Raw genomic sequence first — 21,303 nt, 5'->3', positions numbered from 1 at the left:
AGGGAACAGGTGGAAGGTTGAGAAGCTGTGTCTTGTGTCAAAAAGCATGCTGGCCAGGACAGTGACAAATACTTGTGCCACTGCAGGTAGAAGACTGCTCCTCCTGGAGGCAGCTGCAGGGTTTAATTCCATCACTGGTGACACAGAGCATCACAACCCTCCGCCCCCCCCAGCATATGCAAAATGCCACCAGGTTCTCCAGGTGAGTTTGGCTGACATGGGTGAAGACAAGCAGGACAAAGCGTAGGAGTCATCAGGCGGTAGTTAAAACTTTAGGAAGAGGAAATCAAGGTTGTGCACAAAGGTGGGAGAGGTTAAACTTCAAGGATTTAGAGGAACGTTGAGACATGTAGCTGCAACAGAGGTTAGACAAACTGCCAGGAGACGAGGCCAGCTTCAGGCAGGCCTCCACGTGTGCTGGGCGTTGAAGCCTGCGGCTAGGCTGGGCACAAAGTGGCTTTGCAGCGACAGGCACCAGGGCGCCCGGCTACGGCTGCCTGAGCTGGACAGCAGGATATAAAATTCGTGTTGGCGCTTCTGGAGCAGCCCTGGTAGCTGTTGCTCCTTGCTCTCTGTGCTGTGTTGTGTTGTGCCGTGCTACGCTCTGCTCTCACCTGCACCTAGCGGGTGGCAGGAAACCTGAGGGCCGTGTTGCTTTCCTCTCCGTCGCTCCCCGAGGAGCACCCTAGGGCAGGCAGCAGAGCTCCATCCCTCGGCCCCAGGACAAGCCATGCCCCTCCCGGGGGCGGCCCCTCGGCGGGCACAAAGCTCGTGTCGGCGGCCGCCCGTGCAGCTCTGTTCTGCCGTCTGGGTAGCCTGTTCCTCCCGCCCGCAGGGCGCCGCCCCTGTAGCGCCCTCCAGCCGGGCCTCCCTCTCTGTCGGCGGGCCCAGGGCCGGAGCAGCGCCGTGGAATGGAGGCGGCCGCTGCTGGGGCGCCGCCGGCCGGTGCTGCTGATGCTGCGGCTGCCACTGCGCTCGGGGCTGAGGCGCCGCCCGGAGCCGAGACACCATCTGGGGCCGCCGCCTCTCCGCGCCGGCTGCTGGCGCTGCTCGGGGCCAAGCTCTGTACCTGGTGAGTCCCCCGCCGCTGCCCCCGCCGGCCTCCACGTGGAGCCGGGCAGCGCCGGCCTTCCTACCGGCCTCCCGGGCGGCGGAGGGCCGTGCCCCGGGTCGGGGTCGCTCCCCTGCGCTGCGGGAGCGAGCGAAGGAAGCGGGGGAGACAACCTTTCTGCTCTCGTCGTGTTGGCCGGTAGCGTGGTAGTGATGGGGTGGCTTCTCTGTGCTGCCGGGAGAAGCCGTGTGGTGCCCGGCCCGGAGCCACCGCTGCTAAGACGCTGCTGCCGAGGAGCTCCCGCCGCGGGGGAATCCTCAGTGCGGGCCCGGGTATTTGGGGTGGGTCAAGCACAGCTTTTATCCTTCGGGAGAGCCTGGCAGTAATGAGAGCGGCGGGGTGCGGGCGGCCGCCTGGAGAGTTTCGGCTTCTGCTGCTGTAGAGCTGCCTGAAGAGGCTGTTCTGATGCCGGCGCTGCTGTGGAATCACAGCCAAGGTGCAGCCTGTAACTGCTGCTGTTTGAGAGTGTTGAAGCTAAGTGTAGAATTAGTGGCGTATCTGACTTTGTTAAACTAAGAACGTGTTCTAACATGCACACATGCATTTGATTTCTGTAGTAATTCCTGGCTTAATATTTTTCTGTTTTCCTGTTCACTCTGTGCCTTTTTTTTTTCCTGTACTTTGTTCTGTACAGTTTTAACAACGTTGTTGTCAAGAGCAGGTCATGGGGGGCAGAGAAGATAGCAGAATAAAATAGCTGAGATGAGGTATGGAGTCCAGAAAGACGAGTATCTCCCTTTCTGACCTCTGTTGAATTGGCTTAGGACAGACCTGTTCAAGTGTTCAAATGGCAGCACTGGTTATGCATGGAAAGCCAATGAAAAAAAAAATCTGCCAAGTTGTGCAAGCATCTCATGTGTCTCAGAGCTGGTACTTGTGCAGTGCTGCCTTTCGTGGGAACAGTACTAACTCCTCTGACTCCAACCTGCAAGAGCTGCTGTTGATTTACAGCTTCAGTTTCCACCTGGGGGGAAAAAAAAATCCATTTAAAATGCTTTTTTTTCTGAGCTCGACATTTGCTCTCTAAGAGAGAGGGTATCCTCAGCAGACAAACAGGAGGTGCTGGCCCTTGCTCCAGCCTTGAACTCATAAGCTGATGTTCGATGACTGGACTGTGTGGAGGTCTGTGCAGAGAGCAGTGCCTGCCTTTCTATTCTGGTTGTAAGTTTTTCTCTATTCCTTCAGGAATGCCCAATAAGACAAGACAGGAACTTACGGAGCTGGTCAGTAACCTCACTACTGCTAGTAGTTTTGCAAAATGTTGCCAGGTGACCACATTGAGTCTGTTGCATCAAGAGAAGTGTGGCCAGCAGGTCAAGGGAGGTGATTCTCCCCCTCTACTCAGCTCTGGTGAGACCGCACATGGGGTACTGCATCCAGTTCTGCAGCCCCTATTCCAAGAGGGATATGGACATGATGGAACGTGTCCAGAGAAGGGTCACCAGGATGATCAGAGGGCTGGAGCACCTCTCCTATGAGGAGAGACTGAAAGAGTTGGGGCTGTTCAGTCTGGAGAAAAGGCTCTGAGGTGACCTTATTGTGACCTTCCAGTATCTGAAGGAGGCCTACAAGAAAGCTGGGGAGGGACTTTTTAGGCTATCAGGTAGTGACAGGACTAGGGGGAATGGAATAAAGCTGAAAGTGGGGAGATTCAGACTGGATGTGAGGAAGAAGTTCTTCCCCATGAGAGTGGTGAGAGCCTGGAATGGGTTGTCCAGGGAGGTGGTTGAGGCCCCATCCCTGGAGGTGTTTGAAGCCAGGCAGGATGAGGCTCTGGCCAGCCTGATGCAGTGTGAGGTGTCCCTGCCCATGGCAGGGGGGTTGGAACTAGATGATCCTTGTTGTCCCTTCCAACCCTGACTGATTCTATGATTCTATGATTCTATGTTGATGGTACTTGAAAGAAGGTAGTGAGTCGTCACTGACTTTTGCAAAGTGTTGTGTGAAGTACTGAGATATTTTTTTTTCCCAAGGTGGCTGGAGGTTCAGCTGCTTCAGTCTTACTAAAGGCATTTCGGAGTCATAGGAAAGGGTTTTTTTGTTCTTGGTTTTTTTTTTTTTTTTCTGTGTGGTTGGTTGTTTTTTTTTTTGTGTGTGTTGTTTTTTTAAAGTAGTTCTTTCTGGTTCTTTACCAGAATTAGCAGTTCGTTTTTTGTTTCTTGCCTTTACAAATTAAATTGACCTCAGTTTCAAAGCAAAACTCTGCCTGTTAAGTGTTTAACTGCTGGCATAAATAAATTTAATTTTTGAAAAGCTGTGTTTATTTTTGTGGAAAAAAACCACAAACAATACCCACCAAACAAAAAACCCAAAAAGACCCAATTACATTAAAATTACAGGATTTATTAAACTAATAGCCAATGAGATTGTTAACTGTGGGCTTACTAGATTTTCTTTAACTTCCTCAGCTATAGACTCTGATTATATTTTAATACCTGGGGGTATTTTCAGCATTTCATGTGGAGGCAAAGAAAGGCAGCCTGACTTTCTCATGTTGTTTAATGCTGGCTTTAGACCAATTTGTGGCCAACCCATGTTCGAAAATATCTTCAAATGACTCCTAGTTTTGCTCATAGCCATAAATATCGCTATCTACGATAGAGTGGTGGAAGGGAGAGGAGTAATTGCTTAGTAGCCAACTACTAAGCAGTAAAAAACAGCAACAAAACCCCCCAAACTATAAAAGACCGTTTCAGACCACTTACCTTGCATCGTCTGAGAGTCCTAAGTGATTTAGGCCATACCAATGCATTAAAAAAAAAAGAGCAGAGAGGATCAAGTTCTGTCACAAAGAAGTTAATAATTAATATATTAAAAAATAATAAATTATTAATAAGGAAGTGACGATCATCAATACTCATGTCAATATCAGAACAAATGGAAACTCATGTCTCTGAAGCATTTGTCTTACAAGAAATTGTCTTGCAAATGGAAACCAATAGCATATAAAATTTGCTTTCAAGTTTTGTGGAGGGTAGATTTGCTGTGGGAATTTAGTGGACGCAAATAAAAAGGCTTATGAGCCCACATGTAACAGGGGTCATCTTGGCCTGTTCAAACTGTTGTCTTGCTGCCTTGAGCCCCAGTACTTTGTGCCAGGAATGTGGCATCACATTTGCAATTTGAAGAAATTAGTTTTGAGATCCTGGCTGCTTCCTGCTGAGGCTTGCACCTGGCGTTGGGGGGGTGTGTGTGTACGTGTGTGTCAGGTTAAAGAGACACATATTTTAAACGCAGACGAAGTTGCCAGAAATAGCAGTATTTTGGTATTTTGCAGGGGTCATCTTTTGAGGGCCTTCCACTGTCAGTGAACAATGTCTTATGTTGCCCTTTTGATGTTAACATTTTGAATCTCTTCAGGGAAGAAAAATATCTCTGAATTAAAATGGAGAAAAATAAAGAGAATGAAGCAGGATGAAGCCTACTTGCCTTGTCAGATGCCTTCAGTACTGTAGAAGTAAATGCTGTAGTACTGCTGAGACATACATTAACTAACTAGCAACAATTTCTGGTGCAGTTAACCACTAAGCAAACAGTTCTGAACATTCTGAGTAGTCTGTGTCTCTTCCCAAAACTCACCAGAGGTAATTTCCTAGATGCTTTAAACTGGAGAACTGTAGATAGTTGAAATGTAGATAGTTGAAAAGCTGAAGATCAGTTTAGTGGAGTTAATCCACTGCAAGAGGGCAGCCAGATCTTTCTTATTTTTAATAAATGGTGGTTGAAGCTGCTTGGTCTTTAGCAAATTTGAGTGGCAGCAGATTTTCCCCCTTCTTCCGCTCTTGCTGGAACATAGTTACAGTTTACCAAAACACTGTGCACGTACAGTCCAGGCCTCTGCTATTGGGAGGGTGGCTGTAGTTCAGGACAAGCAAAGCTACCTCTTTGTGTCTTATGTCCTGGAGGAAAATATTTAAAACCTTTCCCCATAGAAGTCCACGGTAAATGGGCCAGATGAGTGTGGGTCATATTGCCTGTGGTTCTGCCCATTTCTGTGACATCACCTAGGAGACGAGTGCAGGGGAGTTTGCATTCAGGAGAGCAGGGCTTCTGCCAGCTCTAAGTTCTCCTGGTAATGTCCTGGCAAGAGCAGTTAGTTTTGTGGACCACACAGGCTTCATAGCTTTGCTCCTGTAAAATTGCAGCAGTTTTGCCCAGCCATGCATCTGTTCTGGTTTGATCCCCACCTCCACGCCCTTGTCCCAGGTAATCCAACCACAGAATGAATTTAGCCCATTAAATTGCTAAAAGCTTGCTCTGTAACTCCTGCACTGAGGGTGAAGAAGACATTTTCTAACAGTTTGGAGCAAAACCCTATCTGAATAATAAAGAGTATATAAGTATTTATAAAAAAAACATGAAACCACATTTTTCATGTGTTGTTTACTGCATTATTTCTTCCTTGAAATTTTCATGGGTCTCCTGTCATCTTGTCTCCTATGAAGAAGCCAGAATTTGCAGGGCTGGCAAAGGGTGAGCTGGCACCGTTGTCTATGCCTGCTTGAGAGAAGAGGTAGTCTCATCCCTGGAATTTCATCTGTCCTATGTTAACGTTTTTCCTAATGCCACATGATAAAATTCATTCTTTAGGTGGAAGTAAAAAGACATTTCTGTATCAGCCAGTTATATTAGCCAGAGTGTCACAATTGTTGCTGGTTTGATGACAAAACAGTGTAATCAGATCTTTGACAAGAAAAGAAATTCAGAACAATGGAGGTGAGGTGAGATAGCCTCAAAGTTTTTTTCCTGTGTTTTTTTTTTATATTAATGCATATATATAAAAAAAATACATACATGTGTTTTACATGTATATAAAATACATGTATATGTTTTATAGCACTGAATAGTTAATGTTATGCTACAACATAATCATGGTCTAATGTGAGGTGTCCCTGCCCATGGCAGGGGGATTTGAACTAACTGATCCTTGAGGTCCCTGACAATTCTATGATAAATTTCTAGCTGAAATATGGTCTCTGTTGTTTACTTAAACGTTCAAAATGCTAGAAATGAGAATATTCTCTCACACACCAGAAAGAGTTATTCACACAAAGCTGGATAGGACCATATAAGATTGTGGCATGATACATGAATACTTATGATGTGTATGTGTATCATTGCTGGGATTGGTAAAATAAGCTGTAGCAAAACATGAAGCTCAAATCTCTTGAATTTGCAGCATGGCTGAACTTTTGCTGTCTCGTCAAAATGGCTTGGGAGAGAACAATGTGCCTAGCAGCATTTTTAAAGTCAGAAGAGCTTTGGTGTCAGGTTGAATTGAAAACAAGATTCGTGCAGCTGAATTAGAATCCATGTAAAGAGGCCTCCTTTCCAAAAGGAAGGATTTTCTTTGTGATTGTAGTTGGCTTTAGCACCCCTGAACACACCCATCTTGTCACCCAACAGCTGGATTGCACAGCATAGCTGAGTGAGCTGGTATTTCCTAGGTTAAAGTCACCCACCTTGGGAAAACAACCAATGTCACTGTCAGACAGTGTGCCTGGCACATTTGTGCTCTTCCAGAAATGACTGGAGAGAGATGTGGGATACCTTCTTCCCTTGCTTAATTACTTTCATTAAGGAAAAAAATGAATCAGTTGTGCAGATAGTTATATTCTGATTAGTAGTCTTCAGAGTGAGGAAATTAGATGCGAGTTTTGCAGACCTATACAGACAGCACATCACTGAGCCCCTCTCAGTGCATAATGTGAATATGCAGGCAGAGACTGGGGTAGTACAAACCTAAGTGGCTCCACTGGACAGAAAAATCAGCAAGCCAAAAGATACACTGTGATCTCATGCATCTCCAGTTTGTCTAGTAGCATCTGCAATAGTTTGCTTTATACTGGGTGAAGAATTGCTACTAAAAGAGTGTGAGTTTTTCCTCCAGCCTAGGTGTGGGTTGGATTTAAAAGGAGTTGTAAATGAAAACTGGGAAAGTGACTTTTTACAAGGGCTTGTAGTGATAGGATGAGAGGGAATGGATTGAAACTTGAGGAGGGTAGATTTAGACTGGATATTAGGAAGAAATTCTTCACAGTGAGGGTGGAACAGGTTGCCCAGGGAGGTCATGGATGCCACCTCCCCGTAGGTATTCAAGCCCAGGTTGGATGAGGCCTTGAGTAACCTGATCTAGCAGAAGGTGTCCCTGCTCATGGCAGTGGGGTTGGAACTAGATGATCTTTAATGTCCCTTCCAACCCAAACCATTCTATGAATCTTCTGTGCAGGTAAAACCTGATTTACTGCTTATCAGAACAACATTGACAAGGAGTAGAGAAAGAATAAAGTGTCACTCTGAAAAATAGCATTTTCTCTGTACAACCAACAAATACTTCTTCTTATATTGTGCATGTTTCATTCTAAGCTAACTATGTTTTTGTTTTTTTTTTTTTTTTTTTATATTCACAGGCATATTTTGAAAACAATAATTCTGGGACAGATACTCTCCTTGTTTATCTGTGGGACTGCTGTTACAAGCCAGTACCTAGCAGAAAAATACCAAGTGAATACTCCAATGTTTCAAAGTTTTATCAACTATTCTTTACTTCTTCTAGTTTATACAACAACGCTGGCATTTAGGACTGGTATGTGAAATGTGGGATGGGAGAGTCTAGTTAATTTTTCTTTTCTTCTACATTTTGTTTTCATACTTTGAAACTAAAGAAGTCAGTACTTGTAAGGTTTCTTTAAATTCATGACTAAAATCCTGCTTTGTAATAACACATGGATGTGAATTTCACAGGTTAAATGTGCATTTAATTTTATTTCATTTCATGTCTGTTTAAAATTATGCTCTTTCTTTTTAAGTCCTATGTTATATTAAGGAAAACAGATTTTTTTTGTAAGAAGCTTCTTTACTAGAGGCTATTTAGTATTCCTCCTATTCTTAATTTTAAACAACTCTAGTCTTGCAATTTTTTTTCCTATGGCTGAGGGAGGTGGGGTTGTTTAGCCTGGAGAAGAGGAGGCTCAGGGGAGACCTTATTGCTGTCTACAACTGCCTGAAGGGTGGTTGTAGCCAGGTGGGGGTTGGTCTCTTCTCCCGGGCAACCAGCAACAGAACAAGAGGACACAGTCTCAAGCTGTGCAGGGGGGAGTTTAGGCTTCATCTTAGAAAGAAGCTCTTCACAGAAAGAGTGATTGCCCATTGGAATGGGCTGCGCAGGGAGGTGGTGGGGTCAACGTCCCTAGAGGTGTTTAAGAAGAGACTGGATGAGGCACTTCGTGCCATGGTCCAGTTGATTTGTTAGGGTTGGGTGATCAGTTGGACTTGATCTTGGAGGTCTCTTCCAACTTGGCTGGTTCTGTGAAAATTTATCTGCTTTTCACCACTTGCATTGTCTCCTCACAGGCTGCATTTTGATGTTGTGTTTCTTTTAAGCTGGTGCAACTAAAATAGAATATCTTGGTATTATTTATACTTCTAAAAAGTAAGATTCCCGTGTAACATTTGCTTGGAAAGAAACACATACTAATTGTTGCTTTCTTCTAAATAGGCAGTGACAGTCTTTGGCAAATTTTGAAACAGAGGTGGTGGAAGTATATTTTTTTGGGACTTGCTGATGTTGAAGCCAACTATATGATAGTAAAAGCCTACCAATACACAACCCTCACAAGTGTTCAGGTAAGGACTGATCTCAATTTTGAACTGTTGCTTTTCTTACTGTTTTGGACTGGTTTCTGAAATGAGATTCATAGGACAGACATGGAAGATGTTTAAGCCTAAAAAAACTTTCAAATATCTATTTTCTCTCTGCAGTACAGGGAAGAGCATCCTGCATCATGAATAGCATTTCCAGGAAGCAGAGAAAATTGGCTTGTATTACTCAGTGCCAGCTCTTGAGTTGAACTGTAATTATTTTGATAGAAAGCACTTCTAAGAGTTTGCTGACAGCCACTCAGTTTTTTTCCCGATGCACAGTAAAGATTTACGATCAGGTAACACTCACTTGGCACAGGCTCTTGCTGATGGGACTCTTGTCTAGTCCTGAAAGCTATGGGAAGCATTGTGAGATGTAGCACCGCACATGAAGACATACTAGTAGTTAACTGGTGTTGCTGACCATGCAGTGAGTGACCAGCCCTATGGCTTATGGGTATGCCACTCTCTGTAAGAGATGGAAGGGAACGCAGTGTGCCAGGCTCCTGAAGTGACAGTAGACATCCTCTGCAACGCTGGTGCTAGGTGCTGTGTTGCTCCACTAGAATGACTCTTGTGTTCAGAAATAGCTCTATAAGCAAGAGGACTAAGGCTGGGCTTGCTTTGTTACCCTGCACAGGCATAAGCTGCTGGAAGAGGTAGTGCTTTCCTCCTGCTTCCCAGCTGCATGCTCCCAAGCTTGCATGGTCAAATCTGTTGAGCAAACTGGCTGAGGGTTCTGAGCAAAGTCTGACTAAACCCTGGCTTTGCTGGACTATTGGAGAAACGTGTCAGGCTCAAGTTATCTCACTGTGTAGCTCCACAGCTGCTGCTGGAACGAGGGAGGAGATGGTGCAGAAGCAAAAAGGGAGTGTGCCTGGGGCCAAGCCAGTCTGCCTGCTCTTACTGATGGTAGATCTGTGGCTGGGGTCATGGCCCCACTTACCCGAATGAAAAAATAGCATACCGTGCAGAGCTGGCTGTTAGTTGTTAGAAGGGAGTGTTTAGGTGTCAGTGTTTTACAGAGTCAGGGTAACAGGGATTAATATTTAAAAGAATTACCTGTAAAGCAATAAACTCCTGTGGTTTGGGCTCTTCAAGAGAACTGCAGTAAGTAACTTTTCTTTGCACTGCTAAAGACCAGTAACATGTGCCTGATGGATTATTATTGTCACATTCCCACTTTATACTTGCGTATTACAACTCATTAGGCTTTTAATTTTCTTACAAATAATGACTTAAGAAATCAAAGCTTTAAGAGTGACACATGTGAGCCTCAAGATCAAGTTAAGCTGATAATTGAGACACTCTTTGATCATATACTTTACAACTGAAAAAGCCAGGACTTTGATCCACATTCAGAAGCTAGTGATGAAGCTGAGAAGTATGTTCTCAGAAGTAGTAAAGCTATTTCCATTATTTCTTTCATAGAAATTAAGGAAGAATAGATATGTAAAGTAGGTTGTCCTGTCTGGTTGCCAAACAAAAGCATTTGCTGACTTTTTCCCATGTGGTAACCTTCAGACTGATGCTGCTTTGTGTCAGTTCAGCAATGGTGAATTTGTTGTAGCTGCCTGTTGCCATAAGATTTCTTGCTCATTCTCTCAAGTCACCAGTTTCTCACCACTGTCAGAAATAAGATACAGAATCAAAAAAAAAAAAAAAGCCTATGATTTGCTCTAGGGCAAGGCATTTTCTGTAAGTCAATAGCAAGCAGTTCTGTAGCTTCATCAGAACCTGTCATTCAAAGCACCAAGCCTGATGGCCTGTCTGCAGTACTAGCTGTGAGTGGGTGCCCAGGGAGCATAAAACAATGCAGGAGTATATGGCACCTCCCAAAATACAGGGTAAGCACTGTTAAAATGCTGGTTGGCTTGAGCTTCAGCTTAGCCCTGTGAAACTTGTCTTCAAAGATAAATTTTGTCAGCTCAGCAAGGAACTTCCATGTATTTTCTCAAACATGCACACAAAAGCAGAACTGATTTTCCTTTATTTATCAAATACTATCATTGCCCGGAAGAAGCTGGGAGATTATTGAGGAGATAGCATTGGGATAGCAGCTCTCATTTCTCTGTGAATAAAGAAAAAGACTTTGGTCCACAAGTGAATTCCTGTTGTTAGGCTGTGGCTGGGGCAATGCTGTGGAGTATTTTTGCTGCTTATGTCCTGTCATGTGGCAAGACTTGACTCTTCTGCTGTTTGACCACATATTTCGTAGGAAAAACAAGCAGCAAAGCTGTGATTTTGTGTTGTTAGCATATCATTTGGCACAATTAGCATTTGCTCCCCAGATAATTTGAGTGAAGGCGTTTTATAGGCTGCTGTTGACAAGAGTATCAGCTGATGGGAGAGGGTGAACCTCAACAGGGGAAAATGCAGGCTGACTCCCTGGGACTCAGCTGGAGGCTGCCCTAAGGGAGCCTTGTGGGAAAGCGGGCAGGGTGAGCTGTTGAGCTTTGTTGTTCACAAAGCTGTCTGGAGCGGGCAATTATGAGCAAAGCAATGACCTCCAACAGTCTATGATTAACCATGTATTAAAACATCTATTAATAATTTACTCACCCTACCTCCTATAAACAGTGTGGCCAAAGCCTGGCTTGGGTCAAAACATTTGTAAATCAAATCACCAGATTATCAATTTTTTTCCCATGTAAAAGTGCAGGCTAGAATTGAATAAGATAAATTTGCTGAGGCTCTCCTGGCAATAGTAATCAGTATCACAGTGCTACTGTAAATGGCATAAAACCCGAATAAATAAACTTTGTTCTTTCAAATTGTTTCATTGGCACAATTCATTGAGGCGTTACATCTGCTTTGCACCTCTTTGATCTTGATCTTGTACAGAAGAGAGCATTTTCCACCAAAGAGATCTGTAACGTAATAGATGAAGGGAAGCCAAGATCCGGTAGTTGGAAATCAGATTTCTTCTGTCTGTAATTGAGGATAATTGTCCCCTGGAACAGATCACCAGATGTTCTTCATTATTTGGTGCCTGTGTGTCCTGGCTGCAAGTCTTCTAACCAGGATGCTGTAGCTCTACAGTATGTTTTTGGTCTGGATGTAGTGATGCCCCATCTGGCATTACTGAAAGAGCTTCTGGCTCATTACGTACCACTTTCTCACATCCTAATTAAGAATGTATTTTTTAAGGGCTTTCTTTCCACTCGTGTTGTTGGAAAATAGCTTTAAGATTGGAAAGCTATGTGGTAACATCTCAACAGGGAGGTGAAAGCTTGTTTAGTAGTACAAGAGATGTCTACTATCAGGGAAGTAAATATTTGCCTTTTAATGTTTGTAAGATTTCTTGTGTTTTGATTGTAGTCCAAACAATCAAATTTTGAAGGTTTTTCCTGAGCCTAGACTAAAGGTATGACAGAGAAAAAGACCTGTGATTGGATAGGAACTCAGAGTGTGATATTTTTCAGTAGAGCAAAGTTGTATTGAAATAGATGGAATGACATGGGTAAGGCAAGGCAAAGGTGGGCAATGAAGACTAAGGACTAAGGGCCTTTATCTTGATTGTAATGATTATACCTCAGTCCTATTGACCCAGACCTAATATTTTCCAGGGACTTCAAGAGGCCAAGTTTTAAGGGTTGACATTTGAGAGTAATTTGTGAGCAATCTTTGGAAAGTCGGTTGTATGTTCTGCTATACACTGCTCTGTTATATAGTTTCATGGCACTCTACTGAGGTCAGAAAATACACCTTTTTTTCCCTCCCTCCAGACAAATTCAGAAACAAATTTTGAATTTGTTGTATTAATTATTTGGTTATTCTAGAACATTACACCCATTTGTATTAAGAAGATAGCTGACTCTTCATACTTTCTGTCATAAGGGAGAACGGGTAGAAGATGGATGCGTCATGGGAGTGCAGGCATCCTTGAAACAAAGCTGTTCAGTCTGCTTGGAGCATTTGAAGAGCTTCTAAATTCCAGCTGCCTTTTGTCTCTGCTGCTGGGGCATGGGTGAATTAGAGTGGGTTACCTGCTTCAGATTATTTGAGAGTCCTCTCTGACAGAGTAATGAGAACACATTGGTGGCTTGTACATACTTTTATGAGAGACTGGAAGACTGGGAAGGTGACTTTAGAAAAGCTGTTCTTCCCTTCCTATCTTCCACTAGTTTTGCACATGGCTTCCAGCACAGGTACCATTTAATTTTTTTTTCAGTAGGATCCATTTTGGAGTAGGGGGGAATTAAAACCAGAACTGCAGGATCAGATTCTCTTCCCAGTCACTTCAGTGTAAAATCAGATTACTTGTATCCTTCAATTGTTCCAGATTTTTATTTCACATACTTGGAGCCCTAAACTCTAATTGCAGGTTTGACGAGGACTGAAAAGATGAGCTACGTAAAACTAGCTGGGGAGAAAAGGAAGTACTTCCTTGTATTGGTGTCATGGGGAGCAACATGGTTTCAGAGCAACATCCTAGAATTTGTTTGCAAAGTTGAAGAGATTAGTTAGATCCATCACTAGACGAGTTTCTAGGTCAGTGCCCTCCTATTGGGAGAGACTGGACACCTGCCCCAGCTCCTCTTTCGTTTGCAAAATGCTTTTAATGGTAAAAATCTGACCTCTTTTCAATAAAACCACTGAGGTTGCTTTGTGGCTTTCATTAACATCTGACAGTGACAGAAAGTAAGATCCTGTGCATTTGCTTTCAGGATAGTGTAATCCAGATTTGGGGTGGGTTTCTAATTCAAACCATTTCTATGTACACACAGCTGCTGGACTGTTTTGGGATTCCTGTGCTGATGGCTTTGTCGTGGTTCATTCTCCGTGCAAGATACAGGCTGATCCATTTCCTTGCTGTTGCCATCTGTTTGCTGGGTGTAGGAACAATGGTGGGTGCAGACATTTTGGCAGGGAGGCAAGAGAGTGAAGGTAAGGAGTCCTTTATCTTGAGGGTGGGGGGGAAAAGCAGAGACATTCCCATTGTGGGCTAACTTGTAAAGAAGAAAGAGGAGCAAATACAGAGGGAGTGCACATAGTTCTATTTTGAAAGAGAAGACAAGTTACTATTTGTATTTCTTGTCCAAGAAGATAGTGGCCAAGGAGATGCTGATTTTATAGGGAGCTGTGGAATTTCTTTTCTTGTAGTTTTGGATTATTTCTTCCACCTTAAAAGTGAAACACTTGTGTTAAGCTTGAATTTTGCTGCTGTGCATCAGACCTGATGAAAGGCCTCGTTCTTGAAAACTTCTTCACTTCTACTAAGCATATGAGAGAGTCTAATAAAAGATGCTGCCTCTCCCTGCACACCTGCTACAGGTACCAGCCTTGCTTACATGGTATCAGGCTGCTGGCAGCCAGATGTCTCTGATTTGCAGTCTGCTATGAGTACAAATAGCAAGTAAAGTTACTCGACAGTAGCTGACTTCTCAGAGTTATCTTTGGCAGATCCAAGAGAAACGGTCCATGTATACCCAAGGCCCACAGATCACAGGCTGGAAAGCAAGGGGTTACTTATGGGAGAGCAAAAGGAGATGTGATCAGGATGCTGGGATTCCTGGGACCTTACGCAGGGAGGATGGGCTCTGAGGACCAGGATCCATTCAGGTGCAGATAAGGGCAGGTCTTTCTCTCTAAATCAACCCCAGCATAACAATTTTATTTTGAATAAGAATTTTGAATTTTCAGAGCCAGAGTGTATGAGTCAATGTAAATTTCAAGGCACTGACTTCATCAAGCAGCATAGAGATAAGCCCCCTTGGTCTTATTTTGAGGCCTCACTGTAGGTAAGACGTCAAGACAAACTGAGGCTTAGCTTCAATGTTTTGTGGTACAAGTATCTCAATCCTGAGGGAGAAGAATCTTTCTATGAGACTTTAAGACAGTTGGACTTCATTCACTGACCTGGGTATCCTTGCTACTGCTTGATGTCATATTTCCAGTGTGTCTTCTTAGTGATTGCCAGCTTGCTCAAGGAAGGAAATTTTAAATCAATTTGAGGATTTAAACAACAGTGATCCTCTTGCTATTTATCTGATACATAATGGCAGTTACTTGATGAGTGATCGTATCGCAGGGAGTCCCATTTGCGCAGTATAAGTAAATCGCAGCAGAACACATGATATCACCCATCTACAGTGGCCACTTAAGACCTTTCCTAAACTTGAAGCTGAGTCCAGGTCCTGCTGAAATCAATAGACTGATTTTAGCAAGACCTGAATCATGCTTTACTGTGAAAGTGGAGGCAATACTCAGAAAGGGGGGAGCATCTCTGACTGGGAGATTTCTTCAGTCTCTACAGTGCCTGAAGCCAGCAGAAGCAGAATTGGACCAGACTATACAGCAGTGGCTTTGTTAGGATGAAATTTAAATGCTGGGTTTAGCTCATTCCAGACTGTGCAGGGGAAGATGGCCAGGTAGCATAGTCCATAAGGAGACACCAAGCCACTCACCTGCACACAGAGGGGATGTTTCCTTTCCCCTTATTCTGGAAGGTGCTAGGAAGGTAGAGATGTTAGAGATAAATTTGCTTGTCTTTGTAAAGAAAGTGTACAAGTGTTCGCAGCATTACTCTTATTGTGGATTAATATTTCTGTACAGGTAGTGACATGGTGATTGGAGATGTCTTAGTGCTTCTTGGTGCTTCTTTGTATGCCATTTCTAATGTGAGTGAGGAATACATTGTGAAAAATCTGAGCAGAGTGGAGTTTCTAGGAATGGTGGGCTTGTTTGGGACTATTATCAGCGGTCTACAGCTGTAAGGATCTAATATTTATTTTAAAACTAATTAAGAATATTCTACAGATGATTGCTTGTCTACCATGAAATCATGTTGTTATAAATTAATAATTTGTTACATCTGCGTTTGGCCTCTATGGGAGTCCTGTCACTTGGATTTTATTTTTGTTGCTGATCAGCATCTGTTTCATATCCTTTTTATTTGCACTACTCTTATTACAGCAATTCTAAAACTCAAATTGTGCAATTGAACACATCCAATACTTGGCTTGGTTTTGCTGATCTTCGTGAGGATGCTCAGTATGCTGAGGACTGTTTATGGGAATGTATTTCTTCATGGATTTTCTTTGTGGAAGAGTTAAGGAGATAATCATTAGTGAGAGATCTTCCATATTAAACTTCAGTTTAAAATGAAGCCATGTATATGCTTACAAATAACCATATTAGAGTAACAGACCACATGCACTTAAGTCTATCTAATGAATTTTATGTTCCTCATTTCTCATCATTATAGTTAATAATTTCCTCAAATGGTATATCAAATAAAACTGAGTCTCTGAAGGATGAAAAAGCTTGGCAAGGAGGCATAAGAATTAAATAAAAGTGCTCTTGACTTTCAGGCACTTTAATTTTCAAGTCTTTTTTTCGTGCTTGTTAGATGTTGGAGTTAGTGTCATTCAACCAAATGTCAAATGAAAATTAAGGGATTATAAATCAAAATGTTTCTTTTAGATTTTGGTAATTAAATTATTTGACTATATTTTTTTTCTCTTTTATTGTATTATATCTTTTACTCTAGGGCCATTGTGGAACATAGAGAGATAATGAGAATTCCATGGGACTGGAAAATTGGTATGTGGATGACAAAATGATGTGCTTTTCTATAGAATACTGGAAATTACAGTCATTTAGACTTTGAGAGCTGGGGTTTAGGTTTTCCTTCTCTGGATATGAAGCAACATTCATATTGTCACAAATCTGTTTTCTGCAGACTTTGCAGCTTAGCAGAGAGACATGGTTTGCAGGACTGAACATTAAAACCTTTGATCTCAGGTTTTGCATTTTACATATAACATGAATCAATTTTTGAAAATAAATTGAAATAAGTAAAAATTAAACCTGTTTAATTACAGATGTGTCTGGTGCTGGAACATCACATGAACAGTTTTCTGTTGTCCTTCCTAAATGAAATACTGGAAAAATGGATTTTATGACATTTTGACTGCAACAGAACTGTACGTTATTGATAAATGTGGCTCTAAATTTCTTTTAAATTTAAATTTTTAAAATTTTCTTCAACTTTTACCTTAACTAGGAGAGAATGAGAACTTTCTTGTATAGATACAGTAATTTTTGCAATACAGGATAGACTTGGAAGTGAAATATTTCTTCCATGTCTTAAGTTTGCTTTCCCATATCCTTTAGGAGACCTTATCCTAAAAGAAAAAAAATGCATGATTTTAAGGCATCTGAAGAATGTCAGTGTTCTTTAAATTGTCATCTTGTTTTGCAGGGCTGCTGTTCACAGTCTTCGCCCTGTGTATGTTTGGGCTGTATAGCTTCATGCCAGTAGTGATTGAAGTTACCAGTGCGACCTCGGCCAACCTGGGTATTCTGACTGCGGATCTCTACAGTCTGTTCTTTGGGCTTTTCCTCTTTTTCTATAGTGTAAGTACCTACATTCTTTCACTGTCATTTCAGTTATGTTCTTATTCCAAAATTATAAATCAAGCACAAAAGCCACTGAACAGTCCTTTGTACTTGTATGTTTGTACAGCTTGTATGGTTCGTTGTTGGCAGATGCCAATCACGAGGAGTCAATCTTAGTTAATTAGCATTGCACTGTTAGGCAGATAGTGATTTTCAAACAATCTGACACTTGATGGAATATGTTGATGTTGATGGATAGTAAGTAATTGCTTGATGTGTTCAGGCAATTGAGTTCTTGCTGTAAGCCCTGTGTGCAGCTGTATGTTGGATTGCTTCATCTTTCCACATGTCTGAAGAGAGAGTTTGTATCAGCCTTCCTCAAAGGCATTTGGTGTTTGAGAGAGGAGCAGTTTGCCTTGATTTCCAGAAATGAGTATTTTCTTTCAGAAATTTGATCTGTTCATTACAACATCTTGGGGTAAGAATCAAGAGCTCTCAGTGATATTGATAAGGAGAAACTAAAGGAACTACAAAACATGCAGATAAATACTGTACCTCTCCAAAAGACAGTTACTTTTATTGTACTCTAAAATATTGTTGGTAATGTCTATTCAAGCTAAACGACAAGCTAAAAGGATTTAGTTCCACCATACATTTTTCATCCAGAGTCATTTGTGAGAACCTGGCTTATTACAGCAATTGGAGTAATTGAGCTTGTTGCTCAGTGACTGGAAGGGCTTAGTGAGAAGCTTGTGAACTTTGCTTAAGAGCATAATTTATATTATTCCATGTGGTTGCTTTCTCTTCAGCATTATGGAGAACCAGAAGCTTTTAGGTCAGATTTGTTTCTGAAAATGAAGGCAAATTTATTTTACAGTATGGATTTCTGGTAATGGTAGGTAGCTCCAGCTGGGAGCAGCTGGATTTTCCTTTTTTAGAGTCTCTTAGCTAGTCTTTCATCCCTGGTTTGGATTCCAAAATTTGCTCCAAGATACAAAGCATGCATTAAAAATGAAGGCAGGAGGTGAACCATACTTACATTCTGACAATTAAAAAAATTCTTTCTAAGTAACTTCTAAACATATTTTGGCACCTAAATAGCTTAACTCAAGAAGTAATTATAAATTTATAGCTAAGAGGAAGAAGTAAGCAAGAGCTTTGGAAGGGATATAATACATTTATTCTTTAGGACTTTTAGCTTATTTTGGTAAGGGTTTTTTACTGGTAGCAGATTATCCTGTAATTACTACCATCGGGGTATTCTGGTAGCAAAAAGGAAAAATGAGTTAGAGAAGACTTTGGGATTGTATTATGAGATGTCAGCTATTTATTAAAATAAGAGCTTGCATCTGTGGTTAGAAACAATAAGCAGCAAAAAAGGGAGGATGAGGTTTTAACTTGTGCACAGTGTTTTACTAATGCACTCAACTTTTCAGCCTCAACTATGTCTGTTTAAGGTGAAAAGTGAATTGTGCATAATTGTTTTGATAAGCTCTTTTTTCTCTCTTTTACTCCATAATGTATATTTGCTGTGTCTGTTTCTAATGATTTCATTATGTAGATACCTGTAGTCCTTCAAGATGTACTGAAAAAGATCTCCAAATGTTTTTGTGTATGAACTCCTATGGAAGAGAAGTATACTGCAAATAGAGACACTAGATGGAGTTACAGTCCTCTGTAACATATAAAGTAGTCTTTAAGCTTGATAATGAGTATGGGAATAGCTGCTTAGATATGAATAAATTTAGTGTCTGAAGCAGTGAAGTTACTGCAATATTTGAAATGGGGGGATAGAGGAAAGGAATAAAAGAAAACAGAAGACCACTCCCCAAAAAATGGAAGAAAGGAAAATAGCTCATAGGCCTGTTGGAGCAGCATGGTTGAGGTTCATCTGTGCCAATAGCTGTAAAGACATAGGTAGGTTGTGAATCACAGCTATGCTGCAGCAGCTTTGGCACCCTGGCTTGCTGACTGTGTGTTAATTTCTCATGGAGAAATCAGTTCTGAGCAGGATCTGAGACACCTGCTGCCTTGTATGACCTACAAGAGGGCATCTGGCAGTTGTTGTCACTGCCCAGTCTCGCCTGCCAGCCACATGCCCTTGCACACAAACACATGTTCACTCATGGCCTTAGGCTGTACTGGGGAGAAGTCTTGCAGGTGCCTGGATGCAGACCCAAGTTCTGCCCATTTGATAGGAATGAATCGGGTAAGACTATGGATGCTACTGCTGCTGCTGCCTCCATCACGATGTCTTAAGAGCTTGGTCCTTCCTTCTGTGGAGGGTGAACACTTGAGTTCAAGTTCCTCCAGGCAAACAGCCAGCAAGGTGAAGAGGGAGGGCACGTATCACAAGGCAACTGTGTTTCAATGTGGTTTGCCTTCTGCATAGTGCTATCCAAAGGCTTCCACACCAAGTGACTGCCAGCTAGGAATTGTGGTGCCTTAGTATAGATGCCTCAGTCTTTTTTTTTTTTTATGGATCAAGAGTCCACTGTCCAAGTCCTACCATTCATTTCACCCAGCTCTGCTGTTTGATAAGCTAGAACATGTTTTTCAAACATACCTGAGGAATTTAAGGAGGTTAGGGAATATTGACAGTGGGATGTAAGATTCTCTATGTCCTTCAGCATACTGTTTAACCAGCGTGGATTGGCAAAGGCAATGAGGACAAATATGTTGGAAGAGAATTCCTCACTGTGGATAAATTGATCACTTTGTGTTATTTAATCTGGTGTTATGAAGTAAGCATTTATTTTTCTGGCCATTGTTGGACTTCAGTCAGGCAAGTGAACAACAGTGAGTCAAATGCCTGATGTACCTTGCAGCTCGTGCTCTTCCCTCACACTACACCTAACTGAGCACAAATGCCAATCTTGTGAAAGGAGCCTCAGTCTCCCTCTCTTCAAACTGGGTGTAGAGAGCAAACCAGGTTTGGTCCAGGAATTACATTTGTCTAGCCCTGCAGATAGTCAAGAGGGCTGTACAGAGAACCAATGACTGGTAACCTTCAGTGGGATGGAGAGTTTTCATCTCTTGCCACTGCTGAAAGGAAGTTCTCTTAGGGATACAGTGTTTCAGCATTCAGGTATGTAACAACTATCCTTTAGTATCACCATATTTACAGCCATTTATTTTCTCTTTTAAGATTCTAGTATGTAGATCTAAAAAAACTCCCTGTCCCACTGTGTTGAGGATGAGATGCAGAGAAAACATGCCAGAAGCTTGAGTTTGTCAGTGAATGGAACTGTTACATTTTTATTTTCAGTCCTGAATACAGATTGTGGTGATAATCATCATTAAAATAATTTTTAAAAGGAAGATAGCTTTCACATTCTTAAAACAAGGCGGCGCTGACACGGTTTTACATCAGAACAGACTTCACATGTCTCTTTCTTTTCTCTACCAGTTTTCAGGTCTTTATATCCTGTCCTTCGTTATCATCATGGTGGGTTTCATCTTGTATTGCTCCACTCCCACTTGGACAGCAGAACCCACTGCCTTGCCACAGCCCAGCAGCACTGGCTTGGACAACGCAGCACTAAAGCTTGAGGAGAACGACAGCGAAACTCCAGGCGTAACTGTACAGTTTGCAAGAGGAGAAACTGTGGTGGTCAGCACTGATTAAAGAAATGTCAGCATTTCAAAATAGAGCCTTTTTTTTTTTTTTTTTTTTTACTGCCAGATTTCCCTCAAATATTAATCTTGAGAATTGTTCTACTGCCAAGGCATATGTCATGCTGTGCCAGTTTCAATGCACTGGATAGACTTTAAGGCCAGATCCTCAATCAGTGAAACTGTATTGATTTATCCTTGCAGAAAGTCTGGCCCCTTGAAGAAGACAGAGTAGTATTTATGTTGAGTCTCTGGAAAGTGAGACTGTTGTTTTTAAATGCTTAATTAACTTAATAGCAAATGCTTGAAGGAAGAACTAAGCCAAAGTAAGCTCCCAGGCCACTAAAGGGAGGAAATATATTTTATATTGCACTAGGGACCTAAATCTGCAGGTGCTATCTGAGGGCTTCATGGTTCCCATATCTCAGTGCCTGGTACCCTCAAATAGCATCTTGCAAAAGCCACTCAGCTTCTCACAGGATCTAGTTCTGCAAGCCATATTACATACCTACACCTTCCACATGCTGTTGGACTTCATTCCTCCACGGGAGGGATTTGCTTCTTTACATTCCACCTAAACGTTCATCTCT

At 42.2% G+C, this 21,303-nt stretch overlaps 1 protein-coding gene across 1 annotated transcript; it reads left to right on the top strand.

Moving 5' to 3' along the window:
* Window positions 1-911: 911 nt before the first annotated feature.
* SLC35F2 (solute carrier family 35 member F2) lies at window positions 912-20,726 on the top strand. The gene is made up of 8 exons (XM_054390437.1): window positions 912-1,072; window positions 7,522-7,697; window positions 8,610-8,737; window positions 13,483-13,642; window positions 15,311-15,467; window positions 16,248-16,300; window positions 16,962-17,116; window positions 20,508-20,726. Exons 1-8 carry the CDS (start codon window positions 912-914, stop codon window positions 20,724-20,726), a joined length of 1,209 nt encoding a protein of 402 aa, XP_054246412.1.
* The last annotated feature ends 577 nt before the right edge of the window (window positions 20,727-21,303 follow it).

The sequence above is a fragment of the Indicator indicator genome, chromosome 1, assembly GCF_027791375.1.
Source record: "Indicator indicator isolate 239-I01 chromosome 1, UM_Iind_1.1, whole genome shotgun sequence".
NCBI classification, from domain to species: domain Eukaryota; kingdom Metazoa; phylum Chordata; class Aves; order Piciformes; family Indicatoridae; genus Indicator; species Indicator indicator.
This window is presented reverse-complemented; position numbering and strand designations above follow the sequence as displayed.